At 42.6% G+C, this 24,687-nt stretch overlaps 1 protein-coding gene across 1 annotated transcript in view; it reads right to left on the bottom strand.

Annotated features, from left to right (window-relative positions):
• The window catches only part of LOC311136220 (opioid-binding protein/cell adhesion molecule-like), a gene marked incomplete at both ends in the record, with an annotated part of 195,865 nt that overhangs the window by 13,546 nt on the left and 157,632 nt on the right, over window positions 1-24,687 (bottom strand). The window contains one exon of the mRNA XM_084170338.1: window positions 5,582-5,710. Within this exon, the coding sequence (XP_084026464.1) occupies window positions 5,582-5,710 (129 nt within the window). The remainder of the gene's footprint in view (window positions 1-5,581; window positions 5,711-24,687) is intronic.

Raw genomic sequence — 24,687 nt, 5'->3', positions numbered from 1 at the left:
AATATCCGAAACTTTGAACATCCCACGGAGCACCATTAAATCCATTATTAAAAAATTGAAAGAATATGGCACCACAACAAACCTGCCAAGAGAGGGCCGCCCACCAAAACTCACGGACCAGGCAAGGAGGGCATTAATCAGAGAGGCAACAAAGAGACCAAAGATAACCCTGAAGGAGCTGCAAAGCTCCACAGCGGAGATTGGAGTATCTGTCCATAGGACCACTTTAAGCCGTACACTCCACAGAGCTGGGCTTTACGGAAGAGTGGCCAGAAAAAAAACATTGCTTAAAGAAAAAAATAAGCAAACAGGCATGTGGGAGACTCCCCAAACATATGGAAGAAGGTACTCTGGTCAGAAGAGACTAAAATTGAGCTTTTTGGCCATCAAGGAAAACATTATGTCTGGCGCAAACCCAACACCTCTCATCACCCCAAGAACACCATCCCCACAGTGAAGCATGGTGGTGGCAGCATCATGCTGTGGGGATGTTTTTCATCGACAGGGACTGGGAAACTGGTCAGAATGGAAGGAATGATGGATGGCGCAAAATACAGGGAAATTCTTGAGGGAAACCTGTTTCAGTCTTCCACAGATTTGAGACTGGGACGGAGGTTCACCTTCCAGCAGGACAATGACCCTAAGCATACTGCTAAAGCCACACTTGAGTGGTTTAAGGGGAAACATTTAAATGTCTTGGAATGGCCTAGTCAAAGCCCAGACCTCAGTCCAATTGAGAATCTGTGGTATGACTTAAAGATTGCTGTACACCAGCGGAACCCATCCAACTTGAAGGAGCTGGAGCAGTTTTGCCTTGAAGAATGGGCAAAAATCCCAGTGGCTAGATGTGCCAAGCTTATAGAGACATACCCCAAGAGACTTGCAGCTGTAATTGCTGCAAAAGGTGGCTCTACAAAGTATTGACTTTGGGGAGGTGAATAGTTATGCACGCTCAAGTTCTGTTTTTTGTCTTATTTCTTGTTTGTTTCACAAAAGAAAAATAGTTTGCATCTTCAAAGTGGTAGGCATGTTGTGTAAATCAACTGATACAAACCCCAAAAACATATATTTTAATTCCAGGTTGTACAGCAACAAAATAGGAAAAATGCCAAGGGGAGTGAATACTTTCGCAAGCCACTGTAGCCTACAAGCCACTGACGCAGACCTTTGGAACATCTACATTTTAAAAAGTCTAATTAATCCATGTAATATAGCTATCACCTTCACAATAAATCCATTATTTATTTTAGGCAGGTCTAAGGAAGCATGATATGAAGAAAATGTAGTTTATTTCAGAAGAACAGAATAGCATACTCTGAGTTGTCCTTATGTTAGGTCCTGATGTGGCTACGCCAAATGGCTGTGGGTTACACTAGTTAATTTAGCAGACACTATTTGCTTAGAATTCCGTGGCATTATTTTATATTATTTCATAGTATGAAGAATACAATTGAACAAAGCTGAATAAAATATACATATTTTCTCCAAACAATTTGAGGGAGTGCGCACATGCGGCTATTCTGTGTTGAGCGGTTAACAAAGAAATAGGTACTTCTATATGCTTAATTTAGAGTTATTAATGTAACTTTAGCTCTATAAACGTTGGGTTATATGTTTTGATTTTTAATATATTGTAAGGCTGCATAATGAGAGTCTAATGATGATTAGAAAAAATTTGCTTGAAAGGCATGAGCTCCGCAATAGTCTCTCATTCACAATTAGACAAGCACTTGATAATGCCTCGAATTTCACGGCAGCATCCCCTTCGTGGCAGTAATGCACCCTAAAAATCCATGCCTTTTGCGGCCCGGAGTGTTGCGTTGTGCCCTTCTCCCTGAGTGTGCTGCGCAATCCGAAGCACCTCTCACTCACATGGCTCTCCGTCATGTGATCAGATCTTTCTCACAGGCTACAAGTGAAGACAGACACATCGGGGACGCAACTGCACGTGTCCTTATCCAATTCCGAGGTGCATATTGAAGACATTGGAAGAACTGTCCAAATGTAATGATAATATATAATTCACAAGTGATAGGCTAATATTGTCACCCATCAGACTATTCTTGATTTAATCTTGTCTTTACATATACCAAATAATATATGTGTGAAATTTGTTTTGATTTAGAATGGACCATTATCATGCACCTGTCTCGAAACAGGGGCAGCGGGAATAAATACATGTCATCTATGCACTTAAATAGTGGATGGAGGACGCTTTTCCCTTAATTCATTTTCATGCCAGCCAGGTAGGCTATACTCCTGTTGTAAAGATAAGCAATGTCCTTAATATTAGGAAAGTTGAGAAATAAATATAGTAGGCCTAGCCTATAGAAAGCTGATGGGATCCTTCTCTATTTAGTAGAGGCCATCACTCTGTTTTCTCATGCAATTGCATAGCCTATAGAAATGGGCTCTCATGAAGTGTTTGATTTGATTTTCTAATACATTTGCATTGATGTAACAGTGATTAGTGGGACAATAGAGTGCTGAGTACCAGGCAGTTAGCAAGGCTGGTAGGCTACTAATGACCATGAGCAGCATCAGAACTTGGAGAAGCCTAATTATCGTGACTAAATGGTCATGTGGAATTTGACTTCCTTCATTACTCGTGACCGCTGGTGTGGCGGTAATACGGTCACCGCAACAGCCCTAGTCAAGGTATCACATGGGGGTCATGTGTAAATACAGTTGAACAGTTGTAATCAAGTTGAATGGCCAATCTTTGGAGGACAAATGTTTAAATGCAGTGGCGTTTAATTGAACTGGTACTTCAGAGCATGTGGGCTGCATTTCAAGCATAGCACAGTTAATGTTGTAATGTGACTGCCAGCAGCTCCGCGGGTGCATAGGCCATGCGAGAACATTGCTTGGATTGTTTTGTAAGCTATTTGATATCAGGGGGAACTGCCCCAATGAAATCGTAGGATTTCATAGCATAAATTATAACAGCACAAAGTAAATGGACTGTCCTAGGGTGCTCAAAAAGTGCGCTCAGTCAGAACTTCTGGGTCTGCTCTAGTCTCCCTCCCAATGAGTCTCTCGCGCCAGACAGCTTACTTCCGCACTAGAGACTAGAAGGTATAGATGGCGCTAAAGCAAAAAGATAATTGTAATTAACTTGTAAATAAATAATCATAACAGTCATGGAAGCCTGGGACCTGATAAACCGGACATCTGCATCCAACAAGAGTCGAAGGACAGAGGGATGCACTAGCTAGAACCAAAAAAGCATTACTGTGGCTGGCCAATTTTATTGTTCATCAGCTATAGCTAGCTGGTAGCTTGCTAGCTAGTTAGCTCCCATGCCAATTTCAAGTCTTTCTAAACTAATATCTGACTAACTCTGAAATGTTTCAATTATTTCAGGATGGCTAGCACATCATGCTTTGTGACATTATATTAGCTACCTATACCCAGTTAGATACAGTGAGGGAAAAAAGTATTTGATCCCCTGCTGATTTTGTACGTTTGCCAACTGACAAAGACATGATCAGTCTATAATTTTAATGGTAGGTTTATTTGAACAGTGAGAGACAGAATAACAACAACAAAATCCAGAAAAACGCATGTCAAAGATGTTATGAATTGATTTGCATTTTAATGAGGGAAATAAGTATTTGACCCCTCTGCAAAACATGACTTAGTACTTGGTGGCAAAACCATCGTTGGCAATCACAGAGGTCAGATGTTTCTTGTAGTTGGCCACCAGGTTTTCACACATCTCAGGAGGGATTTTCTCCCACTCCTCTTTGCAGATCTTCTCCAAGTCATTAAGGTTTTGAGGCTGACGTTTGGCAACTTGAACCTTCAGCTCCCTCCACAGATTTTGGGATTAAGGTCTGGAGACTGGCTAGGCCACTCCAGGACCTTAATGTGCTTCTTCTTGAGCCACTCCTTTGTTTCCTTGGCCGTGTGTTTTGGGTCATTGTCATGCTGGAATAACCATCCACAACCCATTTTCAATGCCCTGGCTGAGGGAAGGAGGTTCTCACCCAAGATTTGACGGCCCCGTCCATCGTCCCTTTGATGCAGTGAAGTTGTCCTGTCCCCTTAGCAGAAAAACACCCCCAAAGCATAATGTTTCCACCTCCAGGTTTGACGGTGGGGATGGTGTTCTTGGGGTCATAGGCATCGTTCCTCCTCCTCCAAACACGGTGAGTTGAGTTGATGCCAAAGAGCTCGATTTTGGTCTCAACTGACCACAACACTTTCACCCAGTTCTCCTCTGAATCATTCAGATGTTCATAGGCAAACTTCAGACGGGCCTGTATATGTGCTTTCTTGAGCAGGGGGACCTTGCGGGCGCTGCAGGATTTCAGTCCTTCACGGCGTAGTGTGTTACCAATTGTTTTCTTGGTGACTATGGTCCCAGCTGCCTTGAGATCATTGACAAGATCCTCCCGTGTAGTTCTGGGCTGATTCCTCACCGTTCTCATGATCATTACAACTCCACGAGGTGAGATCTTGCATGGAGCCCCAGGCCGAGGGAGATTGACAGGTATTTTGTGTTTCTTCTATTTGCGAATAATCGCACCAACTGTTGTCACCTTCTCACCAAGCTGCTTGGCGATGGTCTTGTAGCCCATTCCAGCCTTGTGTAGGTCTACAATCTTGTCCCTGACATCCTTGGAGAGCTCTTTGGTCTTGGCCATGGTGGAGAGTTTGGAATCGGATTGATTGATTGCTTCTGTGGACAGGTGTCTTTTATTCAGGTAACAAGCTGAGATTAGGAACACTCCCTATAAGAGTGTGCTCCTAATATCAGCTCATTACCTGTATAAAAGACACCTGGGAGCCAGAAATCTTTCTGATTGAGAGGGGGTTAAATACTTATTTCCCTCATTAAAATGCAAATCAATTTATAACATTTTTGACATGCGTTTTTCTGGATTTTTTTGTTGTTATTCTGTCTCTCACTTTTCAAATAAACCTAGCATTAAAATTATAGACTGATCATTTCTTTGTCAGTGGGCAAACGTACAAAATCAGCAGGGGATCAAATACTTTTTTCCCTCACTGTAATGTGTTTTCACTTATTGCATCTGCATGCAGGTTGCATTCTTCCTGGTGCACTCGTTCGTTTGTGAGCTGGCTGCTAGTTCTAAATAGTATAATCTAATCTGTTCAAAACAGTGGCAGCATGTGCAGCAGTGGTCATTCAGTTTTTTACATGCAAAAGTGAAATAGGTGTATTTATGATGTTGTTCAAATTCACATATCTTTTTATATATCTTCTCAAAGAAACTACTGGTAGTTCGAAAACTTGGCATCATATTTCTGTCATGCTGCTTTGTTGACAACTCCAACCGCCCGCACATTCAGCCAATCAGCAGCCGCCACTGGCTTCATCCATGTGTCTATATTAAATCCCTGCTCATGAGACCATTGACTCAGTGAAACTGTCTGCGAGGGAATAGAATGCTTAGTACAAACCGTAGCAAACCGTTTTGCAACGGAAAACATTTTGCAACAAGTCTCTCTTACTGGACAAGTTTAGGTTAGCCCCTCTCCGTTTCGGCCTGTTTGCTTCCGTTTGGTTCCTAGTGAATACACGCCAGGACTGGGCTGAGATTGAACTCACAGTTGACTGTGATCTCAACGGTCTGGACGTCTGTGGCGATGTCGTTGATGGCGGTGCATTCGTACATCCCCGCTCTCTGTTTGGAGATACTGGGGATGTCCAGGTACTCGTCCTCCGATACCAGGTCAGCTGTGGAGGTAAACAACAAGAAGAGGTTAGGTAAACAATAGGTGAGGTAAGCAACAACAACAACAACAACCCCAACATGTGAGGTAAACAACAACAACGAGGTGAGGTGAAATTAGGTGTACGGCCATCCTATATCAAATCAATGGCCCAATTATTCACCCCACTGTTCTCTAAAATACTTATCGTACATGTTTTCCCATTGGAGAAAAGGGTCAGCCATCATTTTCTAGACCGACCTTATCGACCAACTTATCAAAAGGCAGGGTGATTGAACTGGTCAAAGCCTCACCCTCACATGAAACAGGAATGAAATAACTCAGGTTGTATGAGATTTTGATCCAGGTGGGTTGAAATATGCATAAACAAAAAGATTGGTGATAAAATGCTAAATGGTTCAGTATTAATGTTGTTTGGAGATGGGTGATGGCCACATCAGGGTTGTGTGTTTGATACCAACATTCTTATTTTATTTTTTATTTAACCTTTATTTAACCAGGTAAGCCAGTTGAGAACAAGTTCTCATTTACAACTGCGGCCTGGCCAAGATAAAGAAAAGCAGTGTGATAAAAACAACAACACAGAGTTACATATGGGGTAAACAAAACATAAAGTCAAAAATACAACAGAAAATATATATACAGTGTGGGCGAATGTAGTAAGTTATGGAGTTGAGGCAATAAATAGGCCATAGTGCAAAATAGTTTGCACTAATTTCAGAATGGCTGTGTACAGGTGCAGTGATCGGTAAGAAGCTCTGACAACTGACGCTTAAAGTTAGTGAGGGAGATAAGAGTCTCCAGCTTCAAATATTTTTGCAGTTCATTCCAGTCATTGGCAGCAAAGAACTAGAAGGAATGGCAGCCAAAGGAGGTGTTGGCTTTGGGGTTGACCAGTGAGATATACCCGCTGGAGCGCAGACTACGGGTGGGTGTTGATATGGTGACCAGTGAACTAAGATAAGACAGGGATTTGCCTAGCAGTGATTTATAGATGACCTGGAGCCAGTGGGTTTGGCGACGAATATGTAGTGAGGGCCAGCCAACAAGAGTGTACAGGTCACAATGGTGGGTAGTGTATGGGGCTTTGGTGACAGAATTGATGGCACTGTGATAGACTACATCCAATTTGCTGAGTAGAGTGTTGGAGGCTATTTTGTAAATGGCATCGCCGAAGTCAAGGATCGGTAGGATAGTCAGTTTTACGAGGGCATGTTTGGCAGCATGAGTGAAGGAGGCTTTGTTGCGAAATAAGAAGCCGATTCTAGATTTAACTTTGGATTGGAGATGCTTAATGTGAGTCTGGAATGATAGTTTACAGTCTAACCAGACACCTAGGTATTTGTAGTTGTCCACATACTCTAGGTCAGACCCGCCGAGAGTAGTGATTCTAGTCGGGTGGGTGGGTGCAAGCAGCGTTCGGTTGAAGAGCATGCATTTAGTTTTACTGGTGTTTAAGAGCAGTTGGGGGCTACGGAAGGAGTGTTGTATGGTGTTGAAGCTCGTTTGGAGGTTTGTTAACACAGTGTCCAATGAAGGGCCAGATGTATACAAAATGGTGTCGTCCGCATAGAGGTGGATCCGAGCATCACCAGCAGCAAGAGCGACATCATTGATATACACAGAGAATAGCGTCGGCCCGAGAATTGAACCCTGTGGCACCCCCATAGAGATTGCCAGAGGTCTAGACAACAGGCCCTCCGATTTGACACATTGAACTCTATCTGAGAAGTAGTTGGTGAACCAGGCGAGGCAGTCATTTGAGAAACCAAGGCTATTTAGTCTGCCAATAAGAATGCGGTGGTTGATAGAGTCGAAAGCCTTGGCCAGGTCGATAAAGACGGCTGTGCAGTACTGTCTTTTATCGATCGCGGTTATTATATCGTTTAGGACCTTGAGCGTGGCTGAGGTGCACCCATGACCAGGTACGGTGGGATTCGAAATGGTCAGGGACCTGTTTGTTAACTTGGCTTTCAAATACTTTCGAAAGGCAGGGCAGGATGGATATAGGTCTGTAACAGTTTGGATCTAGAGTGTCACCCCCTTTGAAGAGGGGGATGACCGCGGCAGCTTTCCAATCTCTGGGGATCTCAGACATTACGAAAGAGAGGTTGAACAGGCTAGTAATAAGGGTTGCGACAATTTCGGCGGCTAATTTTAGAAAGAAAGGGTCCAGATTGTCTAGCCCAGCTGATTTGTAGGGGTCCATATTTTTCAGCTCTTTCAGAACATCAGCTGTCTGAGTTTGTGTGAAGGAGAAGTGGAAGGGGCATGGGCAAGTTGCAGCGGAGGGTGCAGAGCTGGTGGCCGGGTTAGTGGTAGCCAGGTGGAAAGCATGGCCAGCCGTAGCAAAATGCTTGTTGAAATGATTGATTATTGTAGATTTATCGGTGGTGACAGTGTTTCCTAGCCTCAGTGCAGTGGGCAGTTGGGAGGAGGTGCTCTTATTCTCCCAAAACTTTTTGGAGTTAGTGCTACAGGATGCAAATATCTGTTTGAAAAAGCTAGCCTTTGCTTTCCTAACTGATTGTGTATATTGGTTCCTGACTTCCCTGAAAAGTTGCATATCGCAGGCGCTGTTCGATGCTAATGCAGTACGCCACAGGATGTTTTTGTGCTGGTCAAGGGCAGTCAAGTCTGAGGAGAACCAGGGGCTATATCTGTTCTTAGTTCTGAATTTTTTGAATGGGGCATGCTTATTTAAGATTGAGAGGAAATCATTTTTAAAGAACAACCAGGCATCCTCTACTGACGGAATGAGGTCAATATCCATCCAGGATACCCGGGCCAGGTCAATTAGAAAGGCCTGCTCGCTAAAGTGTTTTAGGGAGCGTTTGACAGTTATGAGGGGTGGTCGTTTGACCGCGGACCCCATTATGGACGCAGGCAATAAGGCAGTAATCGCTGAGATCCTGGGTGAAGACAGCGGAGGTGTATTTAGAGGGTAAATTTGTCAGGATGATATTTATGAGGGTGCCCATGTTTACAGATTTAGGGTGTACCTGGTAGGTTCATTGATAATTTGTGTGAGATTGAGGGCATCTAGTTTAAATTGTAGGTTGACCGGGGTGTTAAGCATATCCCAGTTTAGGTCACCAAGCAGTACGAACTCTGAGGATAGATGGGGGGCAATCAGTTCACATATGGTGTCCAGGGCACAGCTCGGGGCTGAGGGGGGTCTGTAGCAAGCGGCAACAGTGAGAGACTTATTTCTGGAAAGGTGGATTTTTAGAAGTAGAAGCTCAAACTGTTTGGGCACAGACCTGGATAGTATGATAACATGGGCCACATGCACTGAATACATGTAATAACTGTAAATCACTTTGGATTTGTACATCGATAATGACCATAACTACACTCAGGAATTTAATTGACTTATTGACTACATCACAAAGAACTGATGTTATTGTATTGTGGGAAAGTCAAGATCAACTACAAGCTCCTATGATTCCAAGCAACAATGATTAATGAATTGATTGACTAGCCAGATGCTTAAAGAACCAATGAACCCCTTTGTGTCAGGATTCTGACTGAGAGAAAGGTTTAAGTGTGAATCAATTGGAGACTAACCCAGAACATGCACAATGTCACATCATCATCAGCAGTGTACAGCATCATGAAGACGAATGATCCAGATCAATCATGCAATGAGCTGATCTGTTTTGAAATGCTTGGGTCATAAGAACATCACATGTTAGAAACAATTAAAATACTTTGCTTCAGGGGATTGAGGGGTCAGGGCTATTTCATGTCTTGTATATTAAGTGTCCTTATTCAACTGTTATTGTCTGTCTTTGGAAAACTGAAAATGTATAGATAAAGAAAGAAAATATACTATTTTGAAAAGTCTACATCTACAGAGGCTTTTGGAGCAGCCCATTTATGTTGTATTCCTCACTCTATCCTTTCCTTAAACATGTCGACCCAAAACTAAAACAGCCTCCACGCTCGTCACCATTCCGCATACTGACACTTTCCTGTGGAAAACATGACTAGCTGATTAGCGTAGCCGCCTTTGTAGTATTGCGATTTAGCCATCACAGCTCTGCTCACAGCTCGAATCACCTGACGAGGGTCAGGAGAACCCTTGGAATGCACAGGTGGTCTTGTCTCTCGTGTCCCTGATTCTCTCTCGCTCTCGTGTGTCTCTCTTGTGTCCCTCTCCCTCATCTCCCTTTCCCTCTCTATATCTTTGTCTTTCATCATTCTCATTAGCCTCTCATTATATTAACTCACTACTTTTTTCACTACTGCAAAGTCCAATTCAGACTGCATCAGGAAGCTAATTATCGGTTTCATAAAAAACATATTTCGAGAACTAGATCTAATCTGTGCAGTTGTGTGTCAATAAATCAAATGTTCTTAGGAATGTTATGTAGCCTACTTAGCAATTAGCGGTTTAAATCTCCCCTTCATCACGGTTCTCTGTAGCTCAATTGGTAGAGTATGGCGCTTGTAACGCCAGGGTAGTGGGTTCGATACCCGGGACCACCCATACCTAAAAATGTATGCACACATGACTGTGTCGCTTTGGATAAAAGCGTCTGCTAAATGGCATATTATATTATTATTATTATTATTATTATCATTCTGTTCAGAAACTCAGAAATGTCAAACTAACTTACATGTCTGTATATGTGTACCACACTGTCCAAAGAACAAGCTGAATCCATACCATACACCCTATGAACGATAACAATATGCCTTATAGCAGGCTGTGTATCTAGCTGGGTATCTATCGACAGCGTTATGGCAGATTCTCAAGACCTTTAACTGAGGGGTCATCAGAAGACAGAAATCGACAGACTGTCCTCGTGCTCAACTACTGTACATACTGTATAGGCAACAGTAGACAAACTGCAACAACATATCCTTCACAACTTCACGAGTACAGACTGGGCATTTTCTTCAAACTCTGAAAATGTACTATCTATATGTGAAGGGTCAAAGAAGATTTATCATTACCAACAAGGTGATTTGAAGAGAAAAGACAAGCAAGAGTATATCTATCACACTTTAAAGTGGCTGGGTTAAGCATGGCTTTTTACGGTACAACACAGGCAGTTTGTAGGGGCCATGATTGCCAAGCTGGAGTTATTTTTATCAAATCAATGGTTCCTGGCCCATTTTATGGCTGCCATAAAATATGTGTGCCGTTGGGGGAAAGTAGCTAGCTGCTATCTGCAGTCACAGAGGAGACAAATCCCATGAAAACCAGTGAAAACGCAGCAGCGTATGCCAGTGGGAACCCGCAAATTCCGCTTCCTGTGTGGAGGAAAAAGAGAGGAAGGCCGTGGAGGCCATGTTGGCTCAGCCGAGGCGGAGTTGCCTATCAACTGCAGGCGTTACTGTGCAACTATGAACACAAAATGCTTGTGTGAGAAATACTGAAATAGACTGTATCAAATATAACAGACTGTACACTTTGGAGAAAATCTAACAAATAGACACTGTGTTAAAATGCAATCCGCTACTTGAAAATCCTGAATACTCAATACTGAAGTACTCAAGTAGTTCTTGATACTGAAGGGGTACAGGAGGACAAGCTGTCAGTGAGAGACGAGATGCCACATAGATAACACCGCTTTCTCCACGCTGTATCTCCAGTTGCCATCCATTTCTCGCAGACAAAGAAAAAGTGTACACTCAGGAGACCAGACCACACAGATGGAGAGAGCAGAGAGGTAGGGGTGGGAGGGGGCTGGGATAGGCTCCCTGTTGCCGAGGCTCCCTTGCACTCGCTGTGTCTTTGAAAACCAAGGAAGCACCACACTTGTGACGCAGGGAGATTCCGGTTATAGATATATATATACATATATATATATATACATATATATATACAGTGGGGAGAACAAGTATTTGATACACTGACGATTTTGCCGGTTTTCCTACTTACAAAGCATGTAGAGGTCTGTCATTTTTATCATAGGTACAATTCAACTGTGAGAGACGGAATCTAAAACAAAAATCCAGAAAATCACATTGTATGATTTTTAGGTAATTAATTTGCATTTTATTGCATGACATAAGTATTTGATCACCTACCAACCGGTAAGAATTCCGGCTCTCACAGACCTGTTAGTTTTTCTTTAAGAAGCCCTCCTGTTCTCCACTCATTACCTGTATTAACTGCACCTGTTTCAACTCGTTACCTGTATAAAAGACACCTGTCCACACACTCAATCAAACAGACTCCAACCTCTCCACAATGGCCAAGACCAGAGAGCTGTGTAAGGACATCAGGGATAAAATTGTAGACCTGCACAAGGCTGGGATGGGCTACAGGACAATAGGCAAGCAGCTTGGTGAGAAGGCAACAACTGTTGGCGCAATTATTAGAAAATGGAAGAAGTTCAAGATGATGGTCAATCACCCTCGGTCTGGGGCTCCATGCAAGATCTCACCTTGTGGGGCATCAATGATCATGAGGAAGGTGAGGGATCAGCCCAGAACTACACGGCAGGACCTGGTCAATGACCTGAAGAGAGCTGGGACCACAGTCTCAAAGAAAACCATTAGTAACACACTACGCCGTCATGGATTAAAATCCTGCAGCGCACGCAAGGTCCCCCTGCTCAAGCCAGCGCATGTCCAGGCCCGTCTGAAGTGTCCCAATGACCATCTGGATGATCCAGAGGAGGAATGGGAGAAGGTCATGTGGTCTGATGAGACAAAAATAGAGCTTTTTGGTCTAAACTCCACTCGCCGTGTTTGGAGGAAGAAGAAGGATGAGTACAACCCCAAGAACACCATCCCAACCGTGAAGCATGGAGGTGGAAACATCATTCTTTGGGGATGCTTTTCTGCAAAAGGGACAGGACGAATGCACCGTATTGAGGGGAGGATGGATGGGTCCATGTATCGCGAGATCTTGGCCAACAACCTCCTTCCCTCAGTAAGAGCATTGAAGATGGGTCGTGGCTGGGTCTTCCAGCATGACAACGACCCGAAACACACAGCTAGGGCAACTATGGAGTGGCTCCGTAAGAAGCATCTCAAGGTCCTGGAGTGGCCTAGCCAGTCTCCAGACCTGAACCCAATAGAAAATCTTTGGAGAGTGCTGAAAGTCCCTATTGCCCAGCGACAGCCCCGAAACCTGAAGGATCTGGAGAAGGTCTGTATGGAGGAGTGGGCCAAAATCCCTGCTGCAGTGTGTGCAAACCTGGTCAAGACCTACAGGAAACCTATGATCTCTGTAATTGCAAACAAAGGTTTCTGTACCAAATATTAAGTTCTACTTTTCTGATGTATCAAATACTTATGTCATGCAATAAAATGCTAATTAATTACTTAAAAATCATACAATGTGGTTTTCTGGATTTTTGTTTTAGATTCTGTCTCTCACAGTTGAAGTGTACCTATGATAACAATTACAGACCTCTACATGCTTTGTAAGTAGGAAAACCTACAAAATCAGCAGTGTATCAAATACTTGTTCTCCCCACTGTATATATATATACAGTGGGGAAAAAAGTATTTAGTCAGCCACCAGTTGTGCAAGTTCTCCCACTTAAAAAATGAGAGAGGCCTGTAATTTTCATCATAGGTACACGTCAACTATGACAGACAAATTGAGAGAAAAAATTCCAGAAAATCACATTGTAGGATTTTTAATGAATTTATTTGCAAATCATGGTGGAAAATAAGTATTTGGTCACCTACAAACAAGCAAGATTTCTGAATCTCACAGACCTGTAACTTCTTCTTTAAGAGGCTCCTCTATCCTCCACTCGTTACCTGTATTAATGGCACCTGTTTGAACTTGTTATCAGTATAAAAGACACCTGTCCACAACCTCAAACAGTCACACTCCAAACTCCACTATGGCCAAGACCAAAGAGCTGTCAAAGGACACCAGAAACAAAATTGTAGACCTGCACCAGGCTGGGAAGACTGAATCTGCAATAGGTAAGCAGCTTGGTTTGAAGAAATCAACTGTGGGAGCAATTATTAGGAAATGGAAGACATACAATACCACTGATAATCTCCCTCGATCTGGGGCTCCACGCAAGATCTCACCCCGTGGGGTCAAAATGATCACAAGAACGGTGAGCAAAAATCCCAGAACCACACGGGGGGACCTAGTGAATGACCTGCAGAGAGCTGGGACCAAAGTAACAAAGCCTACCATCAGTAACACACTACGCCGCCAGGGACTCAAATCCTGCAGTGTCAGACGTGTCCCCCTGCTTAAGCCAGTACATGTCCAGTGCATTTGGATGATCCAGAAGAGGATTGGGAGAATGTCATATGGTCAGATGAAACCAAAATATAACTTTTTGGTAAAAACTCAACTCGTCGTGTTTGGAGGACAAAGAATGCTGAGTTGCATCCAAAGAACGCCATACCTACTGTGAAGCATGGGGGTGTAAACATCATGCTTTGGGGCTGTTTTTCTGCAAAGGGACCAGGACGACTGATCTGTGTAAAGGAAAGAATGAATGGGGCCATGTATCGTGAGATTTTGAGTGAAAACCTCCTTCCATCAGCAAGGGCATTGAAGATGAAACGTGGCTGGGTCTTTCAGCATGACAATGATCCCAAACACACCGCCCGGGCAATGAAGGAGTGGCTTCGTAAGAAGCATTTCAAGGTCCTGGAGTGGCCAGTCTCCAGATCTCAACCCCATAGAAAATCTTTGGAGGGAGTTGAAAGTCCGTGTTGCCCAGCGACAGCCCCAAAACATCACTGCTCTAGAGGAGATCTGCATGGAGGAATGGGCCAAAATACCAGCAACAGTGTGTGAAAACCTTGTGAAGACTTACAGAAAACGTTTGACCTGTGTCATTGCCAACAAAGGGTATATAACAAAGTATTGAGAAACTTTTGTTATTGACCAAATACTTATTTTCCACCATAATTTGCAAATAAATTCATAAAAAATCCTACAATGTGATTTTCTGGATTTTTCTTTCTCATTTTGTCTGTCATAGTTGACGTGTACCTATGATGAAAATTACAGGCCTCTCTCATCTTTTTAAGTGGGAGAACTTGCATAATTGGTGGCTGACTAAATACTTTTTTCCCCACTGTATGTATATATATATATATATATATACACACAGTGCATTCGAAAAGTTTTCAGACCCCTTGAATTTTTCCACATTTTGTGATGTTACAGCCTTGTTCTAAAATGGATTAAATCAATAAAAATCATAATTAATCTACACACAATACCCAATAATGACATAGCAAAAACAGGTTTTTAGAATTAAAAAACGGAAATACCTTATTTACATAAGTATTCAGACCCTTTGCTATGAGACTCGAAATTGAGCTCAGGTGCCTCCTGTTTCCATTGATTATCCTTGAGATGTTTCTACAACTTGATTGGAGTCCACCTGTGGTAAATTCAATTGATTTGACATGATTTGGAAAGGCACACAACTGTCTATATAAGGTCCCACAGTTAACAGTGCATGTCAGAACAAAAACCAAGCCATGAGTTCGAAGGAATTGTCCGTAGAGCTCCGAGACAGGATTGTGTCGAGGCACAGATCTGGGGAAGGGTACCAAAACATTTCCGCAGCATTAAAGGTCCGCAAGAACCAGTGGCCTCCATCATTCTTAAATGGAAAAAGTTTGGAACCACTAAGACGCTTCCTAGAGCAGGCCGCCCGGCAAAACTGAGCAATCGGGGGAGAAGGGCCTTGGTCAGGGAGGTGACCAAGAACCCGATGGTCACTCTGAGAGAGCTCCAGAGTTCCTCAGTGGAGATGGGAGAACCTTCCAGAAGGACAACCATCTCTGCAGCACTACACCAATCAAGCCTTTATGGTAGAGTGGACAGATGACAGCCCACTTGGAGTTTGCCAGAAGGCACCTAAAGGACTCTCAGACCATGATAAACAAGATACTCTGGTCTGATGAAATCGAGATTAAACTCTTTAGCCTGAATGCCAAGCGTCACATCTGGAGGAAACATGGCACCATCCCTACGGTGAAGAATGCTGGTGGCAGGATCATGCTGTGGGGATGTTTTTCAGCGGCAGGGACTGGGAGACTATTCAGGATCGAGGGAAAGATGAACGGAGCAAAACACAGAGAGATCCTTGATGTTCCAGAGCGCTCAGGACCTCAGACTGGGGCAAAGGTTCACCTCATCATGGGGTATTGTGTGTAGATTGATGAGGGGAAAAACCCATTTAATCAATTTTACAATAAGGCTGTAACATATTATATTTAAAAAAAAAAATACTTTCTGAATGCACTGTAGCGAGAGAGAGAGAGAGAGAGAGAGAGAGAGAGAGAGAGAGAGAGAGAGAGAGAGAGAGAGAGAGAGATAGAGAGAGAGAGAGATAACTCAAGATAGAGGGAGAGGGCAAGAGAAAGGGAGATAGTGAGAGAACTCCAGAGAGAGAGGGTGAGAGGGAAGTAGGTGTATCAATCCAAGTTGGGTTGCAGCCAATGTCAGTTCGTACAGTATGAGGGGCCACCCTTGGAATCCAATTTCTCCAAGGAGTCGGTGTCCTGGGTTGGTTACTTACATGATTATTAGGATTTGCTTTCAGGTTGCCTGATGACTCAAACTGAATTATTCCGCTGCTCTATGTTCGCTACATACTTCAGTCTGAGACTGCCATCGTTGAAGTCGTTTGTGGTGATGACAAAATGAGGGGTGCTGTACAAAACAAAGTCATCAGTGATTGGATCCTCTCTAACCAATCAGAGTATCAATGGCAATTTTTCAAAACGCCGCTTTACCCATGTGTGTTCTGGCTCTGGCTCAACCCATCGGTTTCTGTGACCAATCAGAATGGTTAGAATTCTTTGCATTCTAGAAATCGTCGGGGAGGTACTCGGATCCAGACTCATTGCGGAGAAGAAACTAACGTTCGTGGGCGTGGCGTAGCGTTTGGCCGGAGCAAGGAGTTTGTGTAGCCAGGCAAGCTCTCAGGGGTAGTGTACAGTAAAAACCTGTTGCATGCCAGAAGCACTCACTTTTCCCTGTATTAGGATTTATTAGGTGACGAAAATACCAAAATGTATGTAGAACTTGCAAAGTAATTTTTCACTAATAAACAAATTCCAAACCACAATATAGAATTTCATCATATGTGCCAAGTCAGCTTTGATGTACTATTCTTTTGATGAGAAACAAACACGAGACAGGGATATACCGTACGTACTGTATTATTTAAAAAATACAAGGCCCGCACTGGATTTTTTTGGGGTCATTTATCTACAGTGCCTTCTCACCCATCTACACACAATACCCCATAATGACAAAGTGAAAACATGCTTTTAGAAAATGTCGCACATTTATTGACAATAAAATACAAAAATATCTAATTTACATAAGTATTCACACCCCTGAGTGTTAGAATCACCTTTGGCAGCGATTACAGCAGTGAGTCTTTCTGGGTAAGTCTCAGAGGTTTGCACACCTGGATTGTACAATATTTGCACATTGTTTAAAAATTATTTTAAGCTCTGTCAAGTTGGTTGTTTATCATTAGACAGCCATTTTCAAGTCCTGCCTTAGATTTTCATGCCAATTAAAGTCATAACTGTAACTAGGCCACTCAGGAACCTTCAATGTCATCTCCAGTGTATATTTGGTCTTGTGTTTTAGGTTATTGTCCTGCTGAAAGTTGAATTTGTCTCCCAGTGTCTGTTGGAAAGCAGACTGAACCAGATTTTCCTCTAGGATTTTGCCCGTGCTTAGCTCTATTCCATTTCTTTCTATCCTAATAAACTCCCTAGTCCTTCCGATGACAAGCATACTCATAACATGATGCAGCCACCACCATGCTTGAAAATATGAAGAGTGGTACTAAGTGATGTGTTGGGGGGGGTGAATAGTTATGCACACTCAAGTTTTCTGTTTCTTTGTCTTATTTCTTGTTTGTTTCACAATAAAAAATATTTTGCATCTTCAAAGTGGTAGGCATGTTGTGTAAATCAAATTATACAAACCCCCCAAAAATGCCAAGGGGGGTGAATACTTTCGAAAGCCACTATATTTAGGCTTGCAATAATAAAGGGGTTGAATACTTATTGACAAGACATTTCAGCTTTTCATTATTAAATAATTTGTTTAAAAAAATCAAAAAACATAATTCCACTTTGACATTATGGGGTATTATGCCAACAGTCCGCACCAATGCCTAATTTATTATAACTATTACAGATAACAAATCCAAATAGCTAAATTGCCCCATATATATTCAGTCAATAAAGAAAAACAAGTGCCATGCAAGATTCATTTATTGAAACCGTAATATCAACTGGTTATATTATATTGTGGACCACACATTTTTTAAAGGCAGTAACATCAGCAGTGGCGCTTGCTTGTAGAAGCCTTATGTTAGGAATCAAAAGGACTACGTAAAGGTAGGTTAGGTAATTAAATATGAACTGAAATCAAATTGGCCCATTCGGTTAATAAAAAACAAGTGCCAGTTGAGAAGCATTCATTGAATGTGTTATTATTGACGTGATGAGTTGTGTTACCTGCTCCGCTCTGGCGGTGTCACAGCGGCACTTTGCAGTGGCAAAAGATGTGATGCTTGATTGCTGCTGCTTGTCCCCCTCCGAGAATGTTTCTTTGTGCATGATTAGCATATGATTTGTCATGGAGGTGTGATAGGAGAGCTTGATATTGCATAGTTTCCATTGCACATGGGTTTCATCAGTTTGATCAAAATACTTCCAAACCTCGCTGCGTTTGGCCACCATGCTGATAGGGCTCACTTCCCGCTATGTGCCTAAAACAGCGATGAGCCCCACCACAGCCAATCAGAAGCACTTGCCATCAAATATTTGCAGTTTTAAGTTGTAATGTGATAGTTAACCCTGCTCTCTCAATATAACATGTTTTTAATTTGACAAGAGTTATTATATAAATCAGACAAATAGTTGTACAATATTTGAAAGAATGTGATCTCTGGTTAAATATTGAGTTTTGACGTCCGTTCGAGTACTCAAGTACTCATGTCCATCTCTAGTAAGTATAGCTGGGGGTTCTATTACGGACTATGAGACTGCCTTACTTCTATTGAAAGACTTGGCTGTGAAGATAATGCGTTTTGACAGTCTTACTTTGATTGGACCCATCAGAATCGGCACGTCTTTAATTTTGATGGGTTCTGACTTAAAAACTTTAATAATGTCAATAAGGGAGAGAGGGGAATGCAGGACGTTTACATTGTGTCAGAACATGTTCTTGTTAGACATCAGGGATCCTATGGAAAGGAGGAGGGCCACAGCCTGGTACAAGTCAACAGGACAGCCCTGAGTTGGGGAGGACTGAGGAATTTGGGCCGAGGTCAGGCCAGATGAAGTGAGAAAGAACAGGCATCACTAAAGTCCTGTCTAGAAACAGAGAAGTTTTGGCTGTCCATAGGTGTAAGGAGGAGACTCAGCATAAGAGGAAGGCATAAATATATGTGCTTGTGTAAATACGTCTTATGTCTTTTCAGCTGGTTGACCCTTTGGGTGAATAAACTTGGTTTTTAACTTTTCTGTAGAAGTCTGTGCATTTTTACTGTGTATTTGTCAGAACCTAACAATTTGAACTTATAATGCGCTATGAAAACCACATCTGGCACTAATGCCGGGGCACATTTTAACAATATCATGGATGCCATTGTAGGGGTTCCCGCTCAGCCCAGTCAAAACTGTTCGCTGCTCTGGCACCCCAATGGTGGAACAAGCTCCCTCACGACTGACCACCTTCCGGGGACACTTGAAACCCTACCTCTTTAAGGAATACCTGGGATAGTATAACATGAATCCTTCTCTGGATAAGAGCGTCTGCTAAATGACGTAAATGTAAATGTAACAATGAGGATTTTTAAATGAATGTATTTGGGTTTAAGCTTTCAAAGGTATAACTGGGGTGAATATTGGTATGTTGTCATTATTATATTCCAATGAATCCATGGCAATTTGGCAAAAACATACCATAGTATGTTAAGAAATTTCAAAACACTGTTGAGATAAAATATTTTGGATTTGGGATATTTGATTAGCTGAATACAATTAAAACAGAAACGTACATAACAAAACAACTGACACCAAGGCACAATGTAGTGTCTCTGTATAAGGGGGAAAACTGATGTGCAAAACCGACATTTCATTTTCTGATTGTAAAAAAATTGTGTTAGGGATAGGGTTAATGTTAGGGGTTTGGTTAGGGTTAAGGTAAGGGTCAGTTATAGATTTTGGATAGTCGGGCTGTCAATGGGATGCTGGTCAGAAAAGTCCCCTTAGTCACTCCCCTTTATAGGAGAGGAATCCATTGTTATAGCTCCTGAAGCATCATGAATTGTACTGGCTGTTAAACATCGTTACAAGAGACAACAGCCCTTTTATTTCCTCCTTTTCCTGCCAGACACAACAGCATCAAGGCAACAACACAGTCTAAGTACCAAGACATGCAAATAACCCCCCCCTGAAAAATCTATACACTTCCATGTAGCTCTAGTACAAAGCAACTTACAAACGGACATAATTCTCAAGTCAATTCCAGTGTTTTTTTTTTTTTTTTGCGTTCATTCCTGATTTCCATCATATATATATTCATTTTTGGGGGAGGCTGTATTAACGCATCCGGGGCCACTACCATTGGTTCCTGGTCAGCGTCCCAAATGGTACCCTATTACCTACAGTGGGGAGAACAAGTATTTGATACACTGCCAATTTTGCAGGTTTTCCTACTTACAAAGCATGTAGAAGTCTGTAATTTGTATCATCGGTACACTTCAACTGTGAGAGACGGAATCTAAAACAAAAATCCAGAAAATCACATTGTATGATTTTTAAGTAATTAATTAGCATTTTATTGCATGACATAAGTATTTGATACATCAGAAGAGCAGAACTTAATATTTGGTACAGAAACCTTTGTTTGCAATTACAGAGATCATACGTTTCCTGTAGGTCTTGACCAGGTTTGCACACACTGCAGCAGGGATTTTGGCCCACTCCTCCATACAGACCTTCTCCAGATCCTTCAGGTTTCAGGGCTGTCGCTGGGCAATACGGACTTTCAGCTCCCTACAAAGATTTTCTATTGGGTTCAGGTCTGGAGACTGGCTAGGCCACTCCAGGACCTTGAGATGCTTCTTACGGAGCCACTCCTTAGTTGCCCTGGCTGTGTGTTTCGGGTCGTTGTCATGCTGGAAGACCCAGCCATGACCCATCTTCAATGCTCTTACTGAGGCAAGATCTCGCGATACATGGCCCCATCCATCCTCCCCTCAATACGGTGCAGTCGTCCTGTCCCCTTTGCAGAAAAGCATCCCCAAAGAATGATGTTTTCACCTCCATGCTTCACGGTTGGGATGGTGTTCTTGGGGTTGTACTCATCCTTCTTCTTCCTCCAAACACGGCGAGTGGAGTTTAGACCAAAAAGCTCTATTTTTGTCTCATCAGACCACATGACCTTCTCCCATTCCTCCTCTGGATCATCCAGATGGTCATTGGCAAACTTCAGACGGGCCTGGACATGCCCTGGCTTGAGCAAGGGGACCTTGCGTGCGCTGCAGGATTTTAATCCATGACGGCGTAGTGTGTTACTAATGGTTTTCTTTGAGACTGTGGTCCCAGCTCTCTTCAGGTCATTGACCAGGTCCTGCCGTGTAGTTCTGGGCTGATCCCTCACCTTCCTCATGATCATTGATGCCCCACGAGGTGAGATCTTGCATGGAGCCCCAGACCGAGGGTGATTGACCGTCAACTTGAACTTCTTCCATTTTCTAATAATTGCGCCAACAGTTGTTGCCTTCTCACCAAGCTGCTTGCCTATTGTCCTGTAGCCCATCCCAGCCTTGTGCAGGTCTACAATTTTATCCCTGATGTCCTTACACAGCTCTCTGGTCTTGGCCATTGTGGAGAGGTTGGAGTCTGTTTGATTGAGTGTGTGGACAGGTGTCTTTTATACAGGTAACAAGTTCAAACAGGTGCAGTTAATACAGGTAATGAGTGGAGAACAGGAGGGCTTCTTAAACAAAAACTAACAGGTCTGTGAGAGCCGGAATTCTTACTGGTTGGTAGGTGATCAAATACTTATGTCATGCAATAAAATGCAAATTAATTACTTAAAAATCATACAATGTGATTTTCTGGATTTTTGTTTTAGATTCCGTCTCTCACAGTTGAATTGTACCTATGATAAAAATTACAGACCTCTACATGCTTTGTAAGTAGGAAAACCTGCAAAATCGGCAGTGTATCAAATACTTGTTCTCCCCACTGTATATAGTGCCGTTTTTTTTTTTACCAGAGTCCTATGGGCCCTGGTCCAAAGTAGGGCAGTAAATAGGGAATAGGGTGCCATTTGGGATGCAGTCCTGGTCTAGCGGACAAACATTGCCAGTCAGGTACTGTGGTGGTGTGAGATACCAGAGATCCCTTCTGATCTGGCAGAAGCCTCTAAGCCATCTATCTATCATGAAGTGTGGAGAAGCGGCAAGGCGGCAGGTGGCTGCTGAGCTAGGTCATGACTACATCGAGAGCTCCATACATGGCCGGAATATCATAAATCCCCCCACCCCTCCTTCCTCTCCTCCTCTGTCCTCCCTTCTCTCCCTCTTGGGATGGATACGTATTTTATTCTGTATTTGTCACTCTGGAAAAGCCTTGTAATAACTGGGCCCACACTGAATGGCCTCGAGGCAACAGGATAGCGCAGTGCACTGGAACTGTTTGTGATGGTGGTGGCCGGGCTGAGAGATTGAAGCTTGCACTGCTACTGAAATGAAAACAAGCATTGGGTTTGGCTGTATTCAGCTGAATCCGGTTGTGTATAATGCCAGTATCTTAGGGAAACAGAACAGCGAGCAGTTAAAATATTGAAATTTGGTTTGTTTCATATGGAGATGTGTCTCTATTAGGACGTTTGTATTGCACTATCCCTTGTTCTCGCATTTCTGAGGAATTAAAAGTAATTAAGTATTGATGGATACACAAATTGCTAATAACAACAATGCTTTAACTTTCCGTGCCAACCTTCTGGGAATATCAAATCTAGAATAATGCTAATTGATTTCAGTTGAATGAAAACAAAAACAAACAATTGACTTCATTGTATTTCCAATTCTGTATGTTTTGCAGTTGGATAATATCCTGAATCCAATATTGGGTCAAACTCCTAAAGTAAAATGTGACGTGTTTCAGGAAACTAGGCGTATTTTGCGCGTCACTACTTCACAGGAGAACCATTTGAACGTAAACTTTTTTTTACAAATCTAAATGCAATTTTTGGCAGAAATGCCTTCTGGAGCATGTGAACTTTCATGTGCCTTAATAACAAACTTGTATGCCATCTGTAAATACGAATAAAATTGTTAAATTACGAGCCTAGTTGGTTTAGCCACAGAAATAAAAGCAAACTTCCCGCTAGCCATGATTGGCTGAGATAATGAGTGGGCTGGACATGCCGAGGGATGAGTTCGGATTGGTCTGCCATGTAGCTCGCTTCTGTCTATAATATGAGCTGGTTAGTATGTGTAGGTAATCCTTTGTAACGCAGCAGTTTTGAAAGATATCACATAGTAGAACTGCATAAGTGTTGCTCTCCACTTTCTGGAGGACCACGTTTAGAATGATAGCTAAGGAAAAGGGGAAATTCTGGCATTTGATTGCAAATATGCAGACGGAGTCGAAAAGAGAACACACAGAAGGCTGTTGTAGTCTACGGATTACATCTTCAAACTAAGGGCAACCATGGCATCCGTGACAGAGGGAGAAGCGTCCATCCATGTATACGGGTAAGAGAGTCTAGCTAGCTACATTTCCAGATATCACACATTTCTAATTTGGTCAGAAAGTAGTTTTCATTTCAATTTAAAGTGTACTGTTAGCTAGCTAGCTAACGTTAGCTGGCTGGCTAGCTAGCTAATGTTACGTGTATGATCTGTGTAGTAATATTATTCGTATCTCAGAGCCATTTGCATTGCTAGTTATAGCCTAATGTTAGCTAGCTAACATTGAACCTTGTTGGTTAGTTACCTGCAGATTCATGCAGGGTAGTAACGTTATGAGTTGGGATTATGGTTCATTGTTTAGCTAGCTAGCTACATGTATAAACAAAAGACTCCACTATGCAAGTAACTATTTCAATAGAATGTTACTGATGTCACTGCGACAACTGTCGATAGACGTAGCTGGTAAATTCGCTCTGGCTATCTACTCCGATTTCAGAGCACTCTCGTCTGTGTGCCAGAGCGCAGAATAACTGACAAATTTATGAACGCTCAACACCCGTTGAATATGGCCGGTGTCAGTAAATGTTGGCAAAAAAACTGAATCAAATTGTTGCCAGCAGCACAGTTGCAGTCACCAACGCTCTGGATAACATAAAAACTGCCTAACCAGCTCTGCTAGGGTGAGTAAAATGGTCAGCGTGAGCTGTTCTCTCATTTGTGTCTGGAGGTAGCTAGCAACCTAGCCAACGTTAGCCAGTTAGCTTGGGTGCTTGACAGCTGTTGTTAGGTCAGAACGCTCGGATCAACCCTACTTTTCAGCCAGAGCGTCCAGGGTGCGCTCTGAATGCTCCGAGAGCGAAACGCTCTGAATTTACGAACGGCCAATCTGACAACGCTCTGAGTTTACGAATGCCCAGAACACACTCTGGCACTCCAGATTAAATTTACGAACACACCCGTAGTATAAGCCAGCCTTTAGTCTTGAAATCTTTGGTTGTTTAGTACATAGCCTCACATGTGAATCCTTAAAGTGATGGGTGGGGCTAAAGCTTAAAAGGGTGTGAACGATGCTGAATGGGTGTAGACAGAAAAGAGCTCTCTAGTAGGTCCCAAAACATTCAAGGGCCATTTTCTCAAAACTGAGGTTACAAGTTTATCAACTTTCAAAGCAGAATTACTTTCCCATTTTTCCTCAACTGAAGTGTATGATATACCATTTTCTAGCTCTGAGTCTCTCCTTTTATCCTATGTAAAGAACACAATTTCAAATGTTGCTACATAACACAGAATCGAGCCGGTCGGTCACAAATGTGGCTCTAATAGTATT

The sequence above is a fragment of the Coregonus lavaretus genome (genome assembly GCF_964263955.1).
Source record: "Coregonus lavaretus genome assembly, chromosome: 10".
NCBI lineage: Eukaryota > Metazoa > Chordata > Actinopteri > Salmoniformes > Salmonidae > Coregonus > Coregonus lavaretus.
Note: the sequence above shows the minus strand (reverse complement) of the source record. Positions and strands in the feature narration are given on the sequence as shown.